The sequence below is a fragment of the Platalea leucorodia genome (assembly GCF_965183815.1).
Source record: "Platalea leucorodia genome assembly, chromosome: 2".
Lineage (NCBI taxonomy): Eukaryota > Metazoa > Chordata > Aves > Pelecaniformes > Threskiornithidae > Platalea > Platalea leucorodia.
Genome location: NC_138824.1, coordinates 45,707,612 through 45,733,264, shown reverse-complemented (window position 1 = coordinate 45,733,264; position 25,653 = coordinate 45,707,612). Strand labels below are relative to the sequence as shown.

At 44.1% G+C, this 25,653-nt stretch overlaps 3 protein-coding genes across 4 annotated transcripts in view; 2 read left to right on the top strand and 1 right to left on the bottom strand.

Moving 5' to 3' along the window:
- The window catches only part of UCHL3 (ubiquitin C-terminal hydrolase L3), a 44,683-nt gene extending 40,545 nt beyond the window's left edge, over positions 1-4,138 (bottom strand). Inside the window, exon 1 of the mRNA XM_082337204.1 lies at positions 3,903-4,138. Within this exon, the coding sequence (XP_082193330.1) occupies positions 3,903-3,914 (12 nt within the window). The 5' untranslated portion in view covers positions 3,915-4,138. The remainder of the gene's footprint in view (positions 1-3,902) is intronic.
- Positions 4,139-7,852: 3,714 nt separating this feature from the next.
- COMMD6 (COMM domain containing 6) lies at positions 7,853-16,480 on the top strand. Its single transcript, XM_082304425.1, has 7 exons — positions 7,853-7,928; positions 8,611-8,669; positions 9,265-9,330; positions 9,493-9,569; positions 10,878-11,046; positions 12,217-12,369; positions 13,431-16,480. Exons 1-7 carry the CDS (start codon positions 7,880-7,882, stop codon positions 13,479-13,481), a joined length of 624 nt encoding a protein of 207 aa, XP_082160551.1. The 5' UTR covers positions 7,853-7,879; the 3' UTR covers positions 13,482-16,480.
- A 7,990-nt stretch (positions 16,481-24,470) lies between these two features.
- Positions 24,471-25,653, top strand: part of TBC1D4 (TBC1 domain family member 4) — a 117,385-nt gene continuing 116,202 nt past the window's right edge. For both annotated transcript variants that reach the window (XM_082304424.1, XM_082304423.1), the window contains exon 1: positions 24,471-25,044. In XM_082304424.1, coding sequence (XP_082160550.1) covers positions 24,532-25,044 — 513 coding nt within the window. In that variant the 5' untranslated portion in view covers positions 24,471-24,531. The remainder of the gene's footprint in view (positions 25,045-25,653) is intronic.

Here is a 25,653-nt window from a genome sequence, read left to right as displayed (position 1 = left end):
TTTGCTATGCTGTGCCACAGTCTCAACACTTCCCCTTTGTTGGCTCTGTGGAAGGCTTTGTGGGGTATGCTCTTCACAGAAAGACACAAACTGAGTCCTGGTCTAACACTTTCTGAGGCCACACTCATAATAACAGGCTGTTTTCCAAGCATACACACTATCTCCGCTATTTCCACTTTGCTTACAACAGAAGAATTAAACTCCACTCACCCACTAAAAAAAAAAAGTGAGCTTAGCTAAGCATTTTCAGACGGACATCTCTGTTTCTTCACATCAACACGCTTTCACTCCAACACAGTAGCTCATCTACGAGTACTACTACCCAACACACTTCGGGAATCGTGGGCACTGCCTTTTCAATGACTTTGATCAGTAGGGCTTTCTTTTGGGAAAGCTTGTGTGACAGTGTTGGAGAGTTCATAAAATGGAAAGACCTTTTAGGAAGAGTAAAGTTTCTTTCCTCGAGATAGTTAATTAATCTCTGTATTTGCCCGACACCCTTAAGAAATGTGTTCCATAATTGGGTGAAGACTAGCTGTATCCAGTTTCTGCCATTTGTTCTATGTTTTGTGATCTTTATTGCCCCTGTGACTTTAAAGCCACAGCTGTCAAGGGCATCCATGGACTAAGATTAATTTCTTTATGTAGCTGACTCTCAGTACCTTAATGGCTTTAAAAAAAAACCAAGTAGGATCAAAGGCCTGAAAATAATGCTGGAAGGTAACTAAGAACTGGCAAGTAAGCCCTATGTGGCAAGAGAAACCCAAAAACCACAGCCAACTCTCAAGAGTTTAACTCTGAACTACCTGAAGCCAGTGCTTGAGCTTCATAATCAGATGCAGTCAATTACTCTATCCTTGTCTGGATACAAGGAAGGCATGAGTTGACATGGTACCTTAGCTAGGAAGTCAGGATATTTCTTAGAGCGTGTGAGATGAAGAAAGGTAAGAAATCATGGGAGATCAAGAAAAATATCCACCAGTACTACTTTTTTGTTTATGTATGCTTGCTAGGGAATCAATCGTGGGTTGCAAGCCAGACTGAAGTGACGTCATGATGAAGAACAATCAGCTTGTGTCTGATCTTTTAACTCCAAAAATTTGTATGCAGTCTGACCTTTTCTTTTTTTTTTTTTTTTGGTGGTAGAAGAAATTGAGAACAAGATACACAGCCAAACATCATCTGGTAAACAATGGGCAGATAACCCCCATTTTCTTGCTTACTCTCTGCCATTAGTGGGGAAAGTCTCATTAGAGATTCGGGAAGAAGGGGAGCACTGGTCACGTCAGGCCCCCCAGCTGAAGGTCAAAGAGAAGAAACCATTCCTTGTCATCACTGTACACAACGTGGAGCTTTGTACATGCTGAATTGTCAACTCTTTCTATAGTAGAGGTGGACTAACAGTTCATTCTATCAGACTGTAGAAGCGGAGGGGGGAAAAAAAAAGTATTGTGACACCTAAATTAGCACTGTATGGTACATTTGACTACACTGACTTCTCTCCTGTGAAAAATATCACTACAGATACATGGCTGTGGTATTCCGAGTGAGTCACTTCCATCGGAAATCTTTAAAGCCAAGAAAGAATATTCCTGTTTATCCTCACCAGCCGGTTTCTGAACCTTTAAATAATTCTAACACATACGCAGAAAGAGAGATCCTATATACACTAAGGATTTAGAAATTCCTAGACGTGTATTATAACATAAATGCTTTCAGACAGAGAAAAACTTTCAAGATATTTTGGAAAGATTTCACGTACCCTACAACTGAGAAATAGCAGTTCTTCTCCATTATTGTCTGAATTTCTACCACAAAGATTGAAAGTCTCAAATCTGCAACTTACATTTCAAAACTAGAGAGCACACAGTACGGTAAGAATATATTAAAAGCAAATGAACCTGCATTTAGTGCCTTTCCTTTCTAGTTACTACGAAAAAGGGAATAAAATGATTGGTACAATAATCAAAATAGGCCAAGCATTTGTTAAATCATAATGACAGTTCTGACTACAATCTAATACTTAAGAATCCATGCATCTTACAGGTGACTGGAATTTTTCGGGATTTAAGAGTTCACTACCACATGTAGCAATAACATTTACACTAATAGAAGTAGTATGTTCCAAGGATACTCTAACACTCATGTAAAACAAATAAAACACAACTCAAAAAAACCCCAAAATAGCAAAAAGAAAACCCACCAAGAAACATATGGCTAGATGTCTGTGTAAAGAGATACACATATTAAACTACTACTAGACACAGCTATTAGGGGCACACCATTGGTTTTTTTAATCCTGAAGAATTCTAGAATATTTTACGGAGCACAGCACAGAGTACCACAAAAAAAAAGTCTGTCCTTTCAGTTAACTCAACAGGATTTTTTAAAAATGTGTTTGCAACTTCATTTGAACATCAAATTACTATTATTGTTGTTTTAAGCAGGATGTGAATAACTGGTGACTAACAGTCCTGTTGTTATACAGTTTACCAGTGTACTGATGAGATTAAAAGAACAATGACTAATAATGCAAGGTGTATTCATATTCAACACTGACCATTTTTTTCGCCCTTTTTTTATTTTAAAGCAAAAAGATACACCTCTCAGTCTAGATAATAACAACTACTGCTCCGTTAAGACTGGCAAAATATAGTGAATGAAGTCTAACTGGTCTAAATTGGCCTTTTCTGTACGGAAATATTAACAAGAAAATCCCTGCAGAGTAAAAGTTCCTATAATCCATGACCATCCATAATTGATAGAGAACATCTATCATCAATGCAAAGCCAATGGGCAGGAGAGACAGATTTTGAACACGCTTAGAATTGTTCATTTAATGTTCTTCTAGGATTTTCTCCATACAATATAAACATGTAGTGATACAAGATAATTCAAGTATTTGGGAAAAGTCACTAGTTTTTCCTCCTCAATTTCTACTTTACAGCTGACAAGACTTTATTTGTACCATGATAAGCTCATCTCAGCATCTGGAAAGTGAGAAGTTAGAGAACTTGAAATTCTACTAGTCATTTATTCACATTTATTTTCTCCCAAATGGGAATTTAGTCTCTGAATTTCAAAAAAAAAAAAAAAAAAAAAAATCTAAACCATGAGGAAATTATAGCATACATTCGATAAAAGCTCCCAGGAAAGGTTGTTAATTTTAACTCAGGACTGGGGCTAAAAACTTCTCAAGTTGCTCCACAGCAGCAATACTGTAAGAATTGTAAAATTATTTGTCTTAGGAAACTATAAAGCCAAGTAAAAAATGACCGAGCATCAAATAACCCTTCACTCTCCTGCAGACTCAGTTAGCATATTACAGCAACAACAAAAGAAATACATTCTTTGCATACAGAAATTCATAATTTCCAAAATATTTCAACAATATAGTTTTAAGAGTGTTATCTTACTGCTGGAAGCTTCAGAGTCTTTTGGCTTAAACACCATCCTTAACATTATCAATAGGCCTGCTGGGATCAACATCTAACCTGTAATGCTTGCTAAAGATACTCAAAATTATCACCAAGACCATGATGCAGGCTTGGAGTATGTGTGATTTCCTTTCAGCTAGTTTAGCTAGCGCTTGCATTGTTTTATGGACTAGAACAAGCTTCCTTTCTCTAGTGTGGATTCTACTATGCTAGCAAAAACAGCAACGACAAATCACGCAGATATTGTCATGAATAAGCAGCAAAGTGCAAATAGGGTAAAATGACATTATTTCTTATGGTCAGCCAAAGAAGAAAAAGACTGCGACACAGTGATGTAAGCAGATCCATACAAGTGCACAAAGCCATCATGTACTGGTCCAGAATTGGCACACATTATATATAAATATACAATCATAATAGATATACAATAATGTTTTAATCATTAGTTAATGAATTAAAACCCACCTTGAAACACATCAGAGATTACATTATATTAATAGCCAGACCACATCTATTCTCTTTTCCTTTACTGTTCTTTTCTTCATATAGTATCTTCAGATGACACTATGTACTCAGAGGTTTCAGGAGGTGCCAGTAAGGTCCAATATGAGCAGACTCAGCACAGACACCCGCGGGGGAAGAAGTGGTTACTCCCGTTGGAGAGGCAGGAGCCTTTACTACACGAAAATGAAACGAAATGGGCCTAAAGCTGCAGAGAGACTAAAGGTTACCTCAAATAAAAGCTGCTTACCTGATTCGTGACCTGAAAAGCAAGCAGAAAACAGAGGGGAGTTAAGACCCCAGTTAGATCCGCGGGCTAAGAGCTCCCCCGCTCCCTGCCCCCACCAGCCATGCCTCAGCCCGCGATGCTGAGCCCGGAGCGGCCCCGAGCCCTCTCCTCTCCTCTCCTCTCCCCTCCGCCATCCGCCATCCTCCCGCCGGCGGCCAGGCAGGCAGCCCGCCCGCACACCCGGCAGCTCCCCCGCCGCACCCACCCGCCGAGCCGGGCACTCACGTCGGGGTTGGCCTCCAGGGGCAGCCAGCGATGGGGCTCCATGGCGGCGGCGGCGGCAGCTGGTACCGGCACTGGGCTGAACCTCGCAGCGCGGCACTGACAGCGCCTCACGCCGCCTCGCCTCAGCCCTGACCCGGGGCCGCACCACCGAGCCCCGCGGGAAAGGGGGGGGGGGGCGGAGAAGGAACCAACCCTCCCGCGCCCCCACGCACACCGCAACCCCGCTCCGCAGCGGCGGGCAGAGCCGGCCCGCACGGCGCTGAGCGCCTTCCCCCTGGCTGCTCCCGGGCAACGACGGCCCGGAGATTTCCCGCTTCCCGCCCTCTTGGCTCCCCCCGGCAATGGACTCTCCCGGCGGGGCGAGGGGTGGTGCCTCGGCCGCCCCGCCCCGCGCCTGCTCCCAACCGTCGGGGCCTGCCCGGTGCGGGAGGGCCTCCGGAGGGCGACCCCCGGCCCCGGCGCGGAGCGGGGGGGGCGGGAAGCAGGCGCCGAGCGCTTGACCAGCCGGGCCCCTCGGAAAGGGCCTCCGGCAGCTGAACTGAGCCGCAGCCGCTCGCCGCCGGTGGGAACGGGGCAGGCCGCGGGGCGAGCGGGGACGGAGCGGTGAGGCAGTGGCCGCGAGCAGCCGCCGCGGCGCCTCAGGGGACTTCAGCGTGGGCAGCGGCAGGGGCGCGGGCAGTGAGGTCCCCGTGCGGGCCGCGTTAAAGCCAAGTAAAAATAGCATTTCTCTTCCAAGGCTGGGAACCCCCCCAGACCTTCCCATCTCAGGAGCATAAAGGTACCGCTTCCGGGCCTTTTGGCCAAGATAAAGCACAGTGCAATATATACGCATCCTATACAGTGCAATATACATTTTATATATATACATATATATCGGATTTAGCGTTATGCCTTCTTTCAAGTTAATTCAGAAAAGCTAAAAATGAAGGAACGCACCATTTTTTGGCCCCAGCCCTGCCAGACTGCTTCTGCCCACCGCTCTCTACAGCCTGCAGCGGACCTACGTGGCCCCTCGCAGCACTCGCACAGCGCCTCGCGTTTTGGGAAGAGGACGTCTGGACGAGATTTATGTAGAAGTCCATGAGCTGGACCTGCAGGCCTGCCCAGCACACGAGCAGAAAGACCTGGGGCAGCAGGAAGCTGGTGGTCGAGCACGCACGTACATCCAGGGTGGGCAGAGAGGCTGCAGGAAAAATAAAAACTGTGCCAGTTTACGGGCAAATCAGAGTCCGATGAGAGAAGGAACAGTAAAACATGAGCAAATGGATTTCTAGGTATTGTAGAGACAAGAGTACCAAAGTGCCCGGCAGCAGCAAAGGTAGGGCGGTAGGGATACCACACGGTCGAGGGCCCAGGCACTGGAGAAACCTGGTTAACAGGTATATTTTCTCCTGTCTGCCTGAAGAGCTGTTTGAAGAACTGGTGTGGATCTTTAGAGAGTGTCAATGCAAATTACGCCCCGTTCTGTAAACGTGAAGTTTATCAAATGGAGTAAATTACCTGATGATGTTTTTATTGTATTTTAACCCCTGTAATCACTTAAGCAGGACTACGGTGATGCTACATGCCTGCGTTGAAGCTTCTGCTTTGACCTATCAACAGTACTGTAGCCTATCTCTTCAGCAATCCAGTCTACTTGTAGCTCATGAGATCTGTCTTCTAGTTTCCATACCAAGTGTCTCCTCCTATTAAGTTCTCAGTCCTTATCTAGCTAAAATATGGGCCTGTACTGTTAGATCACCATCATGGTCCGCATCTACCTTCCCCTGCCACAAAAAGCTTCATAGAGCACACTTACAGAAGGCAGAATTTTCTAAAGATACACAGCTTAATTCTGTGGATGGGCAGGCAAGCCGAAATCATTCCATACTTCACCACCTTCTGTTCCAAATCCAAAGAACTAAACACATGTTTACATGTTGATGAAAATAACCCGTAAGTAACTCCAAATTTCAGCAAATGATTCCATAATTACCAAACCACCAAGATACTCAACGTCACATCTATCTCCACATCTTGGAGAAAGAATATTAGTCATAGTGCTAAAGGCACTACTAAGAGACTTGATGAAATTGTAACATAAAATAACATGTAAAGTTCTCTAGGTAACGTAAGTTACCTAAGTTAAGAACAAAGAGATTGTTAAGTCTTTGCTATCACAGACAGATCTTAACCAGTACGTACCTTGCTAGTGTTCTGACAATCATGAGGTCATAAAAACACATACTACTCAAAAACATTTGCACACTTAATTAGATACTTTAAAAGGGAGAGGCCAAGATCAGACAGATCATAAACGTATAAAGCTCATAAACACACACCATGTTCCATCATAATTACGCTTTTCCTGAAATATCTTCTACATTATTTCATTAACGTTTATTGAAAATACGTAATTTCAAACTAGCAAGCACTACTGTGTGACAAGTTATATTTTACTACTCTGTCACAGTCCTACAATGAATCTACTGAGATTGTAGCATTACAATATAGGAAAAAAGCTAAAAGCAAATGTAGAACTGGTTACTAGAGAAATCTGAGAACATTTGCTATTTTTGAAAGGTGAAACTGGTGAAGGATCAGTGTTGTTTTAGGGCTTCAGCCACACCCCAAACTTAATTCAGTTCAGTATGCAAAGCTTATTGAACATGGTTCTAGCTGTAGTTTTACAATAAACGGCCATTTTCCCGTTAAACTGAAGACAGAGTTTATCTATACAAATCACCCATGAACTGCACAGTTTATTTGCAGGTGCACGGACCGATTCCACAACACACCTGTACAAAGTACACTCGCTCTACGTATGAAGTTCAATAGCGCATGATTTCTGTACCCGAGACAGTAACTGAGCGCCAAGAAAACCCTGACGCCAGCGAACACACCGAACTGAGCAAACAACTTGTTGCGCAAACCAGGTGTGACTTGAACCGGCATTTCCAAAAGCCTCCCCAGACGCTTCTCAGGCCGGGGCGATTTCCCACGCCACCGCTAGCGCAAGCACCGGCGCAGGGCCCTGCAGCGGGCGGGCACGGGGAGGCCCTGGCCTGCAAGCCGCCATCCGCGGGTGGCCTTTTCCACCCGCTGCCTGCAGACCCGACAGTCTCTTGTGAAAGCAGCGCTGGTTTTACTCGCATCTATGTAAGGAGAGATTTACTTCGAGGAGGACGAACCCCCGCCCGCCGCCCGCAGCCCGCAGCCGGCGGCGCTCACGCCCGCCCAGCGCCGAGGCGGGAGAACCTGGCCGCAAGCCGCAGCCCTGCGCGCGGCCAGGCCCCGCCCTCCCCCAGGGGAGAGCAGCGCATGCTCCCTGCCCGGCAGCCAATAAGGACGAGGCCGCTGGCCCTGCCTCGCTCTGGTATCGCCCGGAGCCAATCAGGGCGGCGAGGGTTGTGTGGCGGAAGTCGGGCCTCGGCGGGAACGCGGAGCCATGGCCGCCGGTTCTGCGGTGGTGCTCGCCCGGGCGCTGGAGGCGCTGGGTGAGGGGGCGGTGAGGGGACCCCACTGTAGGGACGGAGGGGAGCTAGGCCCACCCGGGCCCCTCAGGATGGGGTGGGGTGGGGAGGGGAGGGGAGCGGAGCGGAGCGGTGCGGGCGCTCCCCTTGTCCTGAGGGCTTAGCCGGGGGGCCGCCCCGCGGAGCCACCTCACCCAGGGCCCGGGCGAGGGGCTTCCGCTGGGTCCTGGAGAAGGCTTGTGGTGGGCCAGCGAGGCCTTTCCCGGGCTGTCCGCGGGTCGCCTGGGGGCTTCGCTGCCGGGAGGCGGCCTGGGCGTAGCAGCGGAGCCTTAGGGAGAGCAGCGGTCCTGTGCTGCTGGTGCCCGAGGGCAGGGCTGTGCGTTCCCGGCTTGCCGGTAAGCTGAGGAGGGTCTTGGTGCCGGTACTGCTCCACAGGGTCGGGGGAGTTGTTCAGGGCTGTCAAACTGTGCAATTGCATGGACCCCGTCTGGGGCTCTGAGGCCTTGTGGAGTCGCTCCTACTAGGCTTGACTTGGGATGCTGAGCAGGTTATGTTAATGCAATTTAGGACAAACTCCCCTCAAAGAAAGGTTTGCTTTTGAGGTAGGTGCATGTACGATGACCTAGGAATTCTTCAGAGAGAGATTAGATTTATTACTATAACACTTTAAGGATTTGCTTTTGATCACTACTGTTTGTGTTTTTAGATGCGGATGGTGCCGCAGATAAGATTAATTTAATACCTCAAGACTTTTTTGCAGAACTGGTAAGCAGGGCAATAAATGGGATGTGGAAGGGCTTCTGGCACTCTTTTGATTCTATGAAACCTTTTTGTTTATGCTCTTCTGTTTTTTGTCTGTTGCAAAGGGAATATTACGCATGTGGTAGCTTAGATTTACGTGACTCATAAAATGGACCAGTCCTGCTAAGAGCAATGGGATTGCTTTAAATTTATGTTTTTATCACAGAAGATTTTTAAAAATGGATTTTTGCTTTTCATCTAAATGAGATAGTGAGCTAGCTTGTCTAGAAAACATTCAGCTTGTTTACTGTAGTGTGTACTTGGACAGGATGTCTGTTCAATTAGTATGAAAATGGTGTGTTAAGTAGGAATAGCTAGTGAGGTAGTAACTGAAAGTATTGACTGAATTTATTTGCTTTTCTTGGATTTGATGTAATCTTAAAATCAGTCATTGAAATTACTTTATTCTTCACTCTGCATTTAAAGTATCCTCCTGTTGTCTATTTTTGCATTAACCAGTTTTCTTTTTTGTTTTGTAATCTCCAAGTATTCAAACTAGCTTTGTCTTGTGTATTAAAATATGCATTAAGCATGTTTGTAAACTTAACTTTCTTTACAGTGTGAACAAATAATTCAACATCTGAACCATAAGATTCCAGGTGTAAACACAGCTGAACTGTGTCAGGTAAGTTTGGATATGAGTACTTATAAGCAAGTATAATAGCTGTATATGCTGTAAAGGACAGACTCCCCAAGTCAATTTTTTTGTGTGCATATATATACAAAGAGATTTTTGTTAGTGCATAATTTGCTATTATTTGTAATTGTTTCAACATTCTGTTTCTAGAGAATTCAAACATCTGGGATTGAGATTAATGTTGGTGACCTGGCACAAATAGCTAACATTGTTTCCTTTCTATTTAGGTAAGCACAAAATAATTTACTCTGCCTCATGTCTTCCCCCCCCCCCCCCCCCCCCCCAACTTAGTAGTGGTATTAAAAAGTGGCATCAAATGTGGGTATAAAATAAACAGATTTGAAAAAAGGGCAAAAGTTGGTAACTCTCAGTACACAAGAAAGAACTTCGGGGCTTAGTTTATGTTCTTAAAAAATGTGTAGCTACTTAATATATAGTCTCACTTTTTGTAATAGAACAATTTCCTCTTTAGTTTTTTTTTAAGACCCTGTCTGCAAGCTTTAGAACTACTGGCAAATTAAAAGAGGAAGTTAAGCTCATTCTAAAGCTAAGTCAGCTAGGCGTTTGCTTGGAAAAAGTGTGTTATAAAAACTTATTGTTTCTTAGAGATTAGAAACCAGCATTTGTGCCTCTTTGAAGGGCACATGGTTTTATAATGTTGAACTCTGCCATGATAAAGGTAGAGTTTAGGTAGTATTTTCAGCTGTTGTTTTGCTGTATGTTCTTCTATTTTCAGAAAGATAACCTTTTCAAGATCTTGCTTGTTCTTCTAATATCCAGTATCTGAACATTTTATGTAACATTAATATGACTGAAGAAAACATACCATTAGAAATTTACTACTTCTTTCCTCTATAAAATATAAAGCCTTAAATTATATTAGATCATGCTACTTGGAGGAGCAACTCCTTTTTGCTTTTATTAATGTATCTTTAAGAGGAGTGGATCTGCATGAATAAACCTAGGGGGGGAATTTTTTTTTATCTGTTTCTGTAGAGGAAATCAAGTGGCAATTTTCCTCTAGGCTTGCTGCTTTTTCAGTTGAGGGTTTATTGCATCATTTGACTCTTGTTAGTACCAATTACAGCATTACCTAGAAGTCTTTACTTGCCTTTTGGTGATACTTAAATTACCTTTCCTAAATGTTTAATTAAACTGCCTTGTTTCTAAAGTAATAGTATTGTTTAACTGCTCTATGCACACATCTTTCACTGAATTATGCCTTTTTTTCAGTTGCAACAGCACATGAAAGCTGTGATTATTTTTGTTTCAATGTTCCGTGTTGCGCAAGCGCAGCAAGGCTTGGTCTCTGCATATTAAGGCACATTAAAAGTCAAGTCATGTTGTTTTTTGCATATGGATACAAAAGATCAGTAAAATATTCTGAAAAAAAATATCACAGGCTACCTAATTATTGTAAAGTGCATAGACACGTAAAGCAGAAATAAAAAATTGCCTATTTGGGGTGAAGTGAGAAATTTTATTAGATTCGTGGAGAATTAAATAGATGCCGTGTTCTTTGGATATACCTATAGCACAGCAGCCAGAAACAATCTCTCTACGGAAGAACTCGTCGCCACCTTGGGCAATGCAGTCAGCGCGCTGCCAAAACATGCAGTTCAAGTTATTCGTCACGTATGGAATGAGCAGGGCAAATCCATTAGTGTGTCGGAAGATGCAAGAAATACGGCCGCAGTGGGGCAGGTAACTAAATGACAAAGTGCAGTTGAGCTAACTGTTAACTTTTCAGAAATGTCAGTGCTTTGTTGTGTATATTGTATTGTCAAGCATATGGTGGTATCTTGACTGCCAAAAGCTTTCCTATATATTTATATATTTGGCAACATATATATATATCTCTGTGTTGCCAAATGTCTACCCAGATGAAGAAGCATGTACAATAACGGTTGTCTAAATGCGTAGCAGTTTTCTAATACTGTTGTTTGGATGATAAAGTCACATTTCATACCTTTTTCAAAATCAGTGCTTCGTAGTACTGTTAGGGAAGGTGAGTGGCAGTCAGAGTGGCTGGCAATTGTATTAGCTGTTTATGTAAATCTGTTTTAAAATGTAATTTGAATTGTTCTTTAGAGTTGATAACTCCAACACTTGATTGTTTTATTCTTTGTCCCCCTTAAGTTTAAGCTTTTTTTGAAGATACTTTCTGTCAATTTCCAGCATTCCTTTTTTTTCTTTTTTGAAAAAAAAAAAAAGAGTATATTTATATTTAAGATCTTTTTTTCGAACAACAGTTTAAAAGAGTACAGAATTAAGAAAAAAAAAAGTCTTTGTCTGAGGCTTGATAGTAAGCTTCTAAAGGCTCTCTTCACTTCTTTATTCAACAGTTCTGCCTATCATAAAAGGCTAAAAATGATAACTTACCTGTCTGAAATGTATTTATGATGTACTTTGATTTATCGAAAATACAGTTATGAAATGCCTTAATTTTTTTCCGTTATTGCTATTATAAATTTTTTTGTGCACTGTCTGAGGTTTTTCTCATGTTTCCACTTGATTTAGAAACTTCTAAAAAAAACATGACAAAAGTACAAATGATATACAAGCCAGGTGAACTCTGGCTCAAGCTCCTCGTACAATCTATTTAAAGTTATAGTAATTTACTATTGACAGTGCTTGAATAAGGAAAACAGATTCAGTAAAGTACCTAACTTATTAAATTGCTTATTTTTTCACTATGAAAAGGAAGGGCAGATGATTTTGTATTCACAATAATATCTGAACGTGTATATTTGTTTCCCATTTGGAGATGAGCTCTAGATGTCCTATATTGTCTGTAAAACATCCATCCAACAGAACAGCAGTGGTAGGCTGGATCTTTCTTTAACACTGTTTCCATTATTTTCTTCTTTGTAGTTTGTAGACATTAAATGGAAACTGGGAGTTGCAATGAGCTCTGACACCTGCAGGTCTCTGAAGTATCCTTATGTTACAGTGACGCTAAAAGTGGCAGACCCTTCAGGACAAATAACAGACAAATCTTTTGAAATGACGATCCCACAGTTCAAGGTCTGTAATCGGTATTACTTCATTCAGTCTCTTAAAAACAACAGTGATGTCATTGTGAAGGAGTAACTGTACACCTTGATGCGTACGTTTGTGTTGCTTATTTACTAATACAGTCATTCAAAGATGAAGCATTAAAGTATTTAAAACACTGAAGCTAAATACTTATTTCATAGCAGTTAGTTCTTCACCATTTATTTGAAAATGTTAATTTAGCAGTAATAATCTGTTCTCTTAGAAATAAGCTAATAACTGAAGACGTAAAGACTTTCCAGTCCTTCTTGTCAGCTGTCACTCTGCCTTATTAAAAACAGATGGAATATTCTAAATCTATGGAATTGTTTCCCAGCCTCAAAAATCTAAAACTTGAGTTAAGCCTAACATTTGCTAATGATTAGAAACGGAGGTCAGTCTGCTTTGTCACCACTGGCTCTTAATTGCTATGCTTTCATCTATGAACTTATGTAACTTTGGTTTATTTTGCATGATAGTGGCACTTCTGTTTTCATTCCCATTTTAAAGGGCGAATACATCGCTTAGAATATCGTACAAGCTTGCAAATAAATAAATCCTTGGAGTTGGACTGGCAGGAATTTGAGAAGGATATTCTGAATCCTTAGGTGTTGTGAAATGTTGTATTCATTCTGGTTGAAACCTATTTAATAATTTGCTGTTCAACTACAAGAAATGGATGCTAGACTTGAGAAGCCTGGATTATTTCAGCTGGGAATAGAAACATTTGCCTGAGAAGGTTTTTTTGGTGGTTTTTTTGTTGTGGTGTGAGAGCTACTTTGTATTTTTCTTTCATAGCGTCTTCTCCTATTAATAGGCAAACCCATGCAAATAAGGCATCACCTGTGTAGATTTAATAGTGAATGTGCCCAAATGCCTACCAGCCCACAAAAAGAAAAGCGGAAACTTTCAGTTCAAGCTGCAAATTGTAACTGGAGGAAGGAGGGAATGTGAGAAATGTGGATTGTGATTTTTCTCTAACATGCTACTTTGAACCACAGTTCGAGCTTTTCTTCAAGCAACTGAAATTTATCTTAACTTTTACTTTTTAGAACTTCTTCAGACAGTTCAAGGAAATGGCGGCTGTTCTTGAAACAGTTTGAAGAGAACTTTTATTTACACTGACATTTTGGACAGCTTTAGATCAAGTAAACTTTCTGCTCTGCACAAGGGATAAACTGCCATTGTTCAGCAAGGTATGTATCCTTGACTTTTCAACATCTCTTTGTCAGCATCATCCTTGCATTGCTGTGAAGACTTCTTTGCTTTCGAATACTTGAAGCCAACTCTGCAGTGTTTATGAAAATGTGTTCATCTTTGTTCATCCTGGTAGACAAAAGATTGGGATGTGTACGGAGAAGCATCACTGTAGGCTTTCTGATATCCAAGAGTAAGAAACTACATGTAAGAAACTACACATTTAACTCTGGAGTGCAGAAAGACACCTGAAAATGTTGACTGGGAGGATACTGAGAGAAGTGTAAATCCCATGTTAACCCTTTTGTCTGTAAAATTGAGATGCGCTTGGACTCAACAATATTACGTATAAGGAGTATATGAAGTTACACATAACAAGCATACAGTTTTTATTGAAGAACAGCAATGTCAAGTAGTTAGTTGCAGGTATTTGCAGATCTGACTTCCAGTCTTCTTTTAATAACTGGAGAATGTACTTGTCCTAACAGCTTGTTTACTTCAAATACTTATTTCCCACCACCTAGGCTTATAAAAACTGAGTTAATGCATTAAACTTTTATGGACACCCAAAACTTATTCTCTGAAATGAAGCCCAGAGGCCAATTTTAAATAAAGGTAGAAAGATGAATTTAATTCAAAAGCATTTTAATATATTTTTGCCTTTGCATTTAATCCAACTCTAATCTGTGGCACTCTGCCTGATGTTTGATCAGCAGTCTGCTTTCTAATTAAATTAGAATATTGATGTAGTTGCCTCACTCCCAAGCTCTGAACTAGAAAAGTCAAGAGGAGACTTGAAAATTCAGGCTGGAGTGTTAGCCAAGCACATCAGAGAAAGGACCACACTAAAAGTCAGCGAGATTTCTTTGCTCGTATTGTGTGGCTGGAGTCCACTGGACTGTGTTGCGCACGCTCTCTCTCGGAGAATGTCCTAACCAGCAAAATTTTGACTTTGACTCTGAAGAATGGGGGCATTTCCAAAGGGGGAGTGATAAATCCAGTGTGCTTGCATGCTCTTTTTTTGTTTTGTTTTTTGTTTTTTTTTTTTTCTTGAGTTTTCCATAAACAAAACACAAGCTGCAAATATAGTGGGATGTAATAAAAACGATACTGTTGCATTTCAAGATGTGATGGTGGTGTAGTATAGGAAGTAAATCTGAAGAGAGACAATTCATAGTGATAAGCGGACTGAAGTTCATGCTGCAACTTCAGAATGGTAGAGACTGAGAACCAGTTTTGCTGGGACAGATTCTCAAGTGATTTCAGCCCCCCTTAAGTGAGAACATCTACCTTTCTAACCCACTTACTTTTTTTTTATTAACTTTTTTAGAGGCTGGCTGAAAGTCATTGGTACAGGTTTTTGTGTCATGAAAGTAAACCGCAGCCCACTGCGCGTGCTGCGTACTGCGATCCTTTCAGTTGAGACACACCCTCGCTATTGGGGCATTCTGCGTGGTGCATAAGAACAGTACTTGGAGTTGCTTAGAAGCCCAAATAAGTGTTGGCTTTAACAAAAGATGGTAAGAGTTTTGGGCTGTGGCCATTGATCTGGATGATACTGCTTTGTGCTGCTGAAGTCTGAGGTGTTTGCTTTGTGGCTGGGGAGAGCAGATTGCTCTTTTCTGGGACTCTCTCAATGGAATGTCACAAAATGGTCTCAGGAACAGACTTCCCATTTGCCTTTTCCCTTGTCTGTTTGCAAGGGCTTGGGGCTGAACATAGTGCAAAAAATCCTCTCTGTGTGTGGAAAAATGATGTGAGCAGCTGGGTTTGTTTGTTTGTTTTTTTTTTTTTAAATAAATTTGCAGAAGTTGGAGTGTAAGACTGCTATGGCTGGAAAGCATTGTCATGCTTTGGCCTAGTGAATTAATTGCTTTACAGCAATGCAATAGTTCCAGAAAAAGAATACTTTTCTAGTAAAGCTGACTCCTTACAAATAATTCCCGTTTGTTCTAATGCACTTAAGTTCTTCATATAGCTGCAAATATTTGTGCCTTCGTTGGAACTGGATGGAAAAGAAGATTTAATTAGTCATGTCTTAACTTCTAGAAACAACAATTTAGTTGGTGCTGGAAAGTAATGAGGAAACTTTCCGTTACCACTTTTGCTTGGTCCATCACCAAGAGGAGAAAGTTGGCAGCCTTTGAAAAGTCTAACTTACATTTTGTCAGCCAAATATTCTAGAAATATTAATGAATATTTTGAAATGTCCCTGAACTCCAGCATGTTGTAACTCTGGCTGGAAGATGCCTGGACATGTGTGCTATACCAGTTTACTGTCTTGAGAATTTCCAGAGGTGCTTATGGACATCTAGGAGATGTGATTAAAAGCTGGCTATGTACTCAAACCTCTGAGGTTTGTCCTGATCGCTATCAGTAGGAATTCCTGTACTGAGTAATGGAAGAATTAAATACTTCATTAAAAAAAAAAAACCAAACCTAAAAACCTAACAGTTTGCACGACAGCAATATTAACGTGTTTAAACAAGCTGTTAAATTGTTTGTTTATATGTGCAGAAACCAGACCTTTTCAATGAGAATCAGAAGTCCTTGCGTGTTGCTAATTCTACTTGTTGATTGATATGAAATTGTATAACATGAATATTTTTTTTAAGTCCACAAACAGTCATTAAACATATAGGTAACAAAGATAAAGATGGTCTGTATTTTGTTTTAAGCCTACTGCATGGAAGTCTGTCTCAAATACTATCATGGTTAAAGTTCAGGACTAGACTATGAGTAAACTTCTTTCCTTATTAAATTAGGATGAAGTTCAGACATATGCAGTCTTTCTCTGTGATGGGGTACCAAGGAGCTGAGGGATAACTGCAGGCGGCAAGGAATATTTGTATCAATTACTTACAGCTAGTCAAAAATGTATTGAACGAGGAAAAGACAGAGGACATATGAGATTAATGAAATTTTGCGGGAAATTGCTTTCAAGCGGTTTTCTTTCCTTAACTGTATGTAGGAGACCAAGTAAACAATTTTTCTTTTCAACGTTTGCCTGGAATAGAGCAAGAGGAAGGAAGGGGGGGAGCGGGGAAGGGTCTTACACAGTAAACAAACCCAAGGGAGGGAATAATGGAGGAATCTCCTGGCAATGACTGTCTGTCATCTTCATCACATGACTTTTTTTTTTTTTTTTTTTTTTTTTTGCATTAGTTTGAAACACATCAGCCTGCTTGCAGAAAGCTGTTTGGTAGAAAAATGGAGAAAGGCCCACAGAAAGGGTGCACAAATGGCTGTAGTCATGTCTGTGCACTAGTGTTTTATATATTTAGCTTCTGCGCACTTTGGCCTAGTCATGACCAAAGTAAAAGCACGTCTCTGTTAATGCTTCCACAAAATTGTACTGCCTTCCTTTAACCACATTTTAAAGTTATGTAACCTTGTTGTGCACTGTGAGCCCATCCCCCTTTATTTTTTACCTTCCTGTTTTCAAGCCTTTGCACTCTGTTTTAACACCTGAAGATACATTACCTTGGACCAATTAAAAACAAAGGTAAAGAGATGTTAAATTGGGGGAGAGGAAGAATGTTGTTTCTTCTTCCTGCTTGCCCTGTTCCCTATCGTATTTGAATGTTTTATTACCCTCTTAACTGTGGGTATAATGAGAGGGTAATTTCCACTCCTCGGCAGAGGCATGCAGCGTTCTGTTTAGCCCTTGCGGGTACTAGAATAACACACAGAAGTGCCTGAGTCATTTAATCTACCTGCAGCAAAAAAATGCCCCATTTCTGAAGAACCTTTGCAACAAGAGGAGGGGCTTAAAATTCAGCAGCCTCTATCCTGTCCAAATCCCTGTGGTTGATCATGGTAGTGCTCCTTTCCCAGATGGGTTTTTAGTAAAATGTTACATGGCTGCTGGTTGGGCTCCTCGCTTACTGGGCATTCACTCGATTGGGAAGTTGGATCTGTGCAGGTCAGTACATGACATAATGAGTTGCCTCGACCTGGGTTGAGCTTGCATGGTACGCTGCTACTGTCCTCCCTTCCTGAGGCTCAGTCACCTTGTAAACAACTGGATTGGCTTGTCACTGTGCAGTTTGGGCCAAATGTTTCCTTTACTTTGGCTTCTATTGTACAACACTGTCCATACATACTCATCCAGAGCCACTCTTGGTGGCAAAGTAATTATTTATTACTTTGTGTCACTGAGAAAGTAAGGAAGCTGAGATTGCTGATCTTCTCTGTGAAGGCTAATTTTAGTGTTTCTGGGTTTCTTCTTCCCTGTACCGCATTTTCTTCCTATGGCTAATTACAGTCCAGCTGCCCTAACTTGAGAACCCTTTCTGTTCAGTATGTGTAGGTGCCATAGTTTCCAAATACTCTGTTAGTGTTTGTATTACAAATATGTTCTATTTATAAAGTGGAAATTTCCATGTCAGTTTTGTACTTCACATACTGAGCTTTGGAACAGTAAGCTTTAACATGCATATGAAAGAAGAAGAAAAATTCTATGATTTCATACAATAGATCTCTGTGCTACATAGTATTTCAAGAGGAATTTGTCATAGCATTGGTCACCAGGTGGCACTGCTACATGTAGTCTTGGTACACGGTAACCCTTTGAGAGCATGTCTGGCAATGGGGTTAAGGACTTCTGCTTTTCTCCCCTGTGTAGTTTCTATGTGGAACTGTACACATTCATGTCACCATAACTTCCATCCTACTTCTTACATTGCAGGGAAATACTCTTAACTTCTGTGTTAATTATTAAAAAGGTGAGTGTAAAGATTTCCAGCAACATAAACAACATTCAGCATTTTAATGCTAATAGTATACCATACATTGTATATTTGTAGTAGCTTAAAACAGTAATTTAATTATACTAACACTTCTGCATTACGACTTGCTCTTTAAATAGTATCATGTTGCATTTCTATTGGGGCCTATTCTCGTTTTACATTTTTTCCCTGTTTATACATCTCTCAAATAGATTTTTCTAGATCTGTATATTGTTCATAGAATAAGCATTTGTATTTCTCTATCCACAGTTTTCATGTAGTTTAACCACTCTCAAATCCTTTTTCCCTATTTTGTTATGCAGCCTAGTTTTTGGTGTCTTTATGCCACGCTTAGGAATAGACTTCGCTGCCACTGAAAGCGTTGCTTAATTCCCCTGTTAATTACCTCTGAACCTGAAAAATAACATTCCAGTGTTCTTGGTACTACTGAAGCTGCAAAGGCTTTTTCTGTTCCCCATTAATGGGGCCAGAATGTCATCGCTACCGTGTCTTAGGCAGGTTACAGGTGGTTTTTAAAAAAAAAAAAAAAAAAAACAAAACTCATCTGAGGTCTTGGCCAAATTAAAGCAAGACAGGCTTCCTTCCCAGCGATGTTTCTGAACCGGCAAGTACTGGATGCTGCGACCATGCACGAAGCTTGAGAGGAGTGTTAAAGTTTGCATTTAAAATGAGTAGAGGAGTGTCAGCGCGTGTCTCACGCGAATCACTGGTCTGCTGCACAGTGCTGCTTCTTGCAGTTGGGCATGTGGGAAGACGAGAGACGCTCAGCAGTCGACAGAGTCAAGACAACAGATGTCGATTTACCTAGGAGAGAGTCAAGGACGATGAGAAGGAGGATTAAGGGGTTCCCATCTGTTCTTTTTTTTTTTTTTTTTTTTTTTTGGCAGCTACGCTGGCACCACTCTTGGTATTGTGTTGGGACTACAAGTGCCCTGTTGTTCATAGTAAGCTGTACCTTCTCTTACCAGACATATAGTAGTGAGTTGGAAGTTGCAGTAACATTTTTAATAGTGATACACTGTTGAAGTCTTAATGGTATTTGCATTTTCCTCTTGAAGAGATACAATTTGTGACCTTTGAAGTACTCTTGCCTTCCAAAGCATCTCTATTCCATAGAATTTCCACACTCTACTACAGATCTGCTAACCTTTCTAGCCTGGGGTTCCTCCTTTGTAATAATGTATTTGTGGAATAATATCAAGATGTTCCTTTTAGCTTTGGCAATGACAAGAAATCCTGTCTTAGTTTCCATTTCTGGAGAGTTGGAGGGGACGGGGATCCCTTCCAAATCACAAAACGAGGTGGAGGTAGTGGGTGCTGTCAGGGAGAGAAGTAGACTCCAGCAGCTGCAGTACTCTCTTCTTCCTCATTTTTTTTCTCTGTGTGTGTTACTGCAGTGGTTGGGGAATAGTAGGGAAGTAAATGTCTCCTTTGTATAAAAGCAGAAATAATTGGGAATGTGGAAGTTCTTCTTGTAGAAGTTGCTCTGTCTCCCGTAATAACTAGCTTTGCAACTGGCCTGAGCCGCTAACAGCCACCAAACTCTGTATTATCTCAACAACAGGGATTTTAGTAAGCTGATCTGATACCCTTTTTTAGGGGGAGAAACCTTAAAAAAAAAAAAAAAAAAAAAAAAAAAAAAAAAGCAAATATTCTCACCTGGAAAGATGCTATGAGCACATGTAAGCACGCAGGACTCAAGATTAAAAGTTAGTTTTAAACAAAAAGCATTGTTCTTCACTGAATTCAAAGTCTGCTGTGCCAGAAAGTTTTATGGTATGACTGTTACGTGGAAAAACAACAAAAATAAGAATCTGTTCCACAATCAAATGCTTCTTCGAAGAGAAATATAATAATTCAATGCATTGTCTCTCTTAATCAGTGAACATTACATTGCATAATGATGCACTGAACAGACATAAAATGTGGTGGGTTGCCTTAAGTTCTAGAGGTGTGTATGAAATTTCTAGCTAGGGATTATTCTCTTACAAACTTTGCTCATTCCAGTTCCCCTAAATCTGTTTTGGAGTGGTTCTTATCGGCAGAACAAATTATAATCTGTCATTGCGATCAAAAAAGATTAGTGCCATTTGAGAAGAAAAAAAAGCCAACAAACCAACCAACCCCCTATCAGATTAATTTTTCATCATTTTTATTGTGTACAAATTGCAGTGAGTGTCTCCTGCTACTGACATGTCTCTACAAGATTGATATGCCTTACTCAAACCTTTGGCACTACATTTTAGACTATAATAACCTTTATACATCCTGCAAAATACACAATTTTCATTATTTCTAGTGATGTTTATACACACTTAACAGAGGAGGCACCAGAGTTTCTCTAGCAGCTAAAGTTTAAAGCCTTTTTTTTTTTTAACTTTGAATTTTACAATTTATTTCAAGAAGCTTGGCCAATAATCATAGAATCATGGAATGCTTTGGGATGGAAGGGACCTTTAAAGACCATCTAGTCCATCCCCCCTGCAATGGGCAGGGACATCTTCAACTGGATCAGGTTGCTCAGAGCCCCATCCAGCCTGGCCTTGAATGTTTACCTGTGCCAGTGTTTCACCACCCTCATTGTAAAAAATTTCTTCCTTCTATCCAGTCTGAATCTACCCTCTTTTAGTTTAAAACCATTACCCCTTGTCCTGTCGCAACAGGCCCTGCTAAAAAGTCTGTCCCCATCTTATAAGCCCCCTTTAAGTACTGAAAGGCTGCAATAAGGTCTCCCCGCAGCCTTCTCTTCTCCAGGCTGAACAACCCCAGTTTATTAATAATAATAAAAAAGAGGAATGTAAAAAAAATTGTGGCTTCTCATCAGAGGCTTTTTCTGTCACGTCTCTGCATGGGTGCTGCATTTACATTTCTTTCCATTTGGGATGACCTGGAGAGAAATTGCTCTTTCCAAGAACAGATATGTATTTTCAAAGCTCTGTGGATAAAGGCTATGGAAAGTTGTGCTCTTCTCTATCCCAAAGTTTATGATTCCCATTAACTGAGCTGTAAGGATTATATAGTTTAGGCTAATTCCTACCTATATTGCGCAAAGAATTGGAGGATGATGCTTTTGTTACCATTATAAACACTGAGGGAGAAATTACATGAGAAGCATGTCAGAGGTCATGGGCAAAGGAATACCCTGCTCGATATGAGAGAAATTAGGAAGTTTTAACTTAAAGGTGCATGAAATCTTACAACTGAAAAGAAATGAGAAAAGGGGACCAACTTCAAGAGGAAAAGTTATGTAACTAAAGGACTGAGTTTCTAATGAAACACTGTTAACAAGATGGGGGGTAAAAAGTGGTTGGCAGATTAAAGGATAAGAAAGAAATTATGAAGTAAATGGATAAAGGTAATGGACAGCTAAGAGGGATTACTATGAAGAATCGATTCAGACAGACATAAGCTGAAGCAAGAAGAAAGCATGAAAACTTTGGATTAACATCTGAGAATTTGATTTTGAAGGTAGTTAAAATATTAGTGGTAGATTTTATATAGATTAATTTTGTCTTAAAGGGGATTTGTAGAAAGAATTCAATAGTAAACTGAATTAGGTCAAAATAACCAGATCTGATATCATATTAATCAAATCACCCAGCTGAACAAGAAACCAAACATCTTTATATAACTGGCGCGATGGTGACAATTTAAGAATTTCAGATTCATTTTCCACATTTTGTTCCTCGTAGTTCTACCTGATAAAATAATTTGTAAAAACTGAAGTGCGTCCTTAGCAGCCGAAAGCCCAGCTCTGTAGCGCCTTCAAGTGAAGACACTTCTTGTTCTGTTGGAACAATGTGCAACATCAATGGATCTGTGATTGCTTAAAAGAATTTCAGCCTCTCTTTGCTGTTTTCAATGTATTCACATGATTGTCTCCATGTTTCCTGATTATTATTAATTATTCGTATTATTCGTATTATTGTGTTGTCTGCAACCTGGTTTTGGTAGGTCGTATAGAAACATAACACAAAGGGATCCCGTAGCCTCAGAGATGGTGTTTGTCAGCAGCTGCAGCAATTCAGCGTGTTGCAGCCTCCCCCTTAGGCTGCTTCATTAGAGCCATTTCATGATTATCCCATCTAACACCATTGCAACAGAAAGTACGAGGGGGTTTCGCCTCTTTGTTTTAGTGCAAACCCAGCGTTCAGTTCACTTCCCTGGTCGTTTAAATCAGTCTTTGCGCTCCAGCGCGGCTTCACGCTCCGGATGAATTACCCGTTCCCCAACGGAGCGAGCAGCCACGCTGCCCTCTTCACCCCCGAGCAGCTATTCCCGCTCTCTTTGTGCGTATGAGGGTGCCTGGATGAGCGCTGTCACTTAAATTAGAGGCGGCTCACGGAACTGACCTGGCAGAAAAGGAGCAGTTCACCGTAGCGTGAAACCAGCGCCAGCGCTGCTGCTGGGAAGCAAACGCGTCTTCTTCCAGGTGCGCCGTTAGAGGCTCCCAACCTGTCGTCCCGCGGCGCTCGAGCACAAAATCTCAAGTAACCTTCTCAGCTAAAGGGTTAATGCTAACTGTGCAGACTGAGGGACAAGGAATTTGTTAGGTTTGCGCTCCAAAAAAATTCGCTGTTGCTATTCTAACTACCCCAGTTGTAAAATCTCCTGTACAACGCAGTTCAGATGTTGAAGTGTGTGAGAACAGTCAGCTCGGGAAAGCATTTCCATTCCGGCTTTAACTTGTACCATTGTGGTAAATATGAAAGCTGGTGCCCAGCCTACGTAAGACGTTCTGCATTAGCTGCCCTGTTCTAGGAATAGCTCATTTTAGGATGCTGTGGGAGGAGGCGTATTTGAGGTCTTCCCAAGTCAGAACATTAAAACTGAAAATTATAACTGATAAACCAAAATACATTAAACCAGATGATTAAATGGGGCAAAAGAAGAGCAAAATACTCGGCTCAGGAAATGAGCATAGTTGCTTTCAAGGCTATTAAAATACTGCTAAGGCGACCGTTTTTGTGTCAGCTCAGGCTGTCGTGGGTCGCGACCTGCTCTGCTACGTGACCCCTCTCTGCCCAAATGATCCAGCGCGCAGCCTCAAATTACAGAGCGCGACTCTTCAGCTCCAGCTCCAGATTTATTTTTTCTAGACAGGGTTAAAACGGCTGCCGGAATAGCACGTTACTGGGAATTATCGCCGCTGTCGCTACAGATGTAAACACAAGGGCAGTCACTAAAAATGACCGTGACAAAACGGATACGGATGCGGTGTGACTGGGGAAGCTTTGCCCAGCTACTTTCTCAGGTAGAGGTGACTCGTTACTAACATTTACAGTAGGTGGCGGATTTTTCCTTGACAGAAGAGATGTTATCACGATAGCGAGGGGAAAAAACCCCACAACTAAAAGCTCAAGCAGGGGAAAGAAACCTAGGAAAAAAATATTTTAAACCCAGTCTTAATTAAACTCCGACTTGACCGTGAGTGGACAGGGAGGCACCTCAGCAGGCCTGCGAGGCGGCGGGCCTTCCCGGCCCGGGGGAGAAGCCGGGGCAGCGGCGAGGAGCGGGGCCAGCAGGGCCGCTGGGCGCCCCGGGCCCCGCTGCCGCCGGGGCGGCCTCTCCCCTGCGCCCCTCCGCCTCCCAAAAAGCAACACCAACTCCCGAACAGCTTCGGAGCTTTTGCTGACGGGGCCGGGGGGGGGGCGGCCCCGGCGGCCTCCCCACCTCCTTCCCTCCGCCGGTCGGCGACCTTCCTCCTCTTGCGGACCTCCTCCTCCTCCTCCTCCTCCTCCTCCTCCTCCTCCTCCTCCTCCTCCTCCTCCTCCTCCTCCCCCCGCCGGGGCGGCCGCGTCGCGGGCCCGCAGGGAGAGGCCGGCAGCACCTGGCGGAGCGGGGCGCGGACCGCAGCCCCGGCCACGTCGTATTTTCGTGTGGAGCCCGGGCGGCGCCGTCCCGCCCCTCGGGCCGGGGGCGGCCGGGCCGCCGGGCCCGCTCGGGCCGCAGCCGCTCCGCTCCGCTCCTCCCCGGGGCGCTGAGGCGGGTGGCTGGGCCGCCCCTCCCCGCCCCGCGGGCGGGCCCCGCGCCGGTGGGCGGGCGGGCGGGCAGGGAGGCGGCGCCGCTCCGCTCCGCTCCGGGGACGTACCCGGCGGGGTGCGAGCTTAGCGGCGGCCCCGGCCGAGCGCAGGCCCCGCCGGCTGCACCTGGCGCCGGAGGGAAGCGGCCGCCGAGCGCCGCGCCCGCCGCCCGGGGACCCGCCATGGAGAAGCGAGGGGAGGGCGTGCCGCTCTCCCACCCCCTGGAGCCGGAGCCCGAGCCCGAGCCGCAGCCGGCGCCGCCGGGGGAGAAGCGCTTCAGGCTGTGGTACGTGGGCTCGTCGTGCCTGGACCGGCGGACCACGCTGCCCATGCTGCCCTGGCTGATGGCGGAGATCCGCCGCCGCGGGCAGCGGCAGGAGCCCGGCGGCGCCCTGGGCAGCGGGGTGCCGGCCCGCGAGGTGCTGCTGCTGCTGGGCTCGCCCACCCTGCGCTGCGTGCCCGCCGGCCCCGCCAGCCCCGCCCGCCCCGCCGGCCCCGGCCCCGCCGCCGGCCCCGGCCGCCCCGCCAGCCCCGCGCCCGCCGTCTTCATCTTCGAGCACAAGGCGCAGCACATCGCCCGCTTCATCCACAACAGCCACGACCTCACCTACTTCGCCTACCTGATCAAGGCGCAGCCCGACAACCCCGACTCCCCCATGGCCTGCCACGTCTTCCGGGCCACCGACCCCAACCAGGCGAGTGGCGGCGGGGGCAGAGGGAGGGGGCGCTGCCCGGGATTCCCCCCCCCCCCCCCCCCCCCCCGCGTCGCTTCTCTCCCCCCTCGCCCGACGGGACCCCGGCGCTGCCCTCCGCGACCGCTGCGAGACCGTGACCCACCCGCGGGGTGGGGGCAGCCTGCCCGCGGCCGGCCGGGCCCGCCGGGCTCTGCCCGGGGCTGCACCTGCGCTGCACCGCGCCGAGCCGCTCGGGCGGCTGCAGCGGCCTCGGGGTCCGCGGAAAGCGGGGGGCAGGGGGGCACACACGGTCCCGCCTGGCCGTGGGGTGCTGTGCCACCCCCTGCCACCCCCGCGGCTGCACCCGCCTGCCAGGCCGGGGGTGCCGGCCTCCCTGAAAGGCAGTGCTGGGAGAGGGAGCCCCTCTCTTTCTCCCCGGTTCCCCCTCTGCGGGGCCACCTCGTGTCCCACAGCAGCTCGGTGGCAAGCGCACGATCTGCTCTGTGGGCAAAATGCAGAATTGGCGTTCGGCCCTCCTTACGGTGGCCTCGGCGTGGGAACCGAGGAGCCAGGATGGTGCTTGCAGGGCTCCGCAGAGCCCCGGCGGCGTGGAACCCATCGTTCGTGACC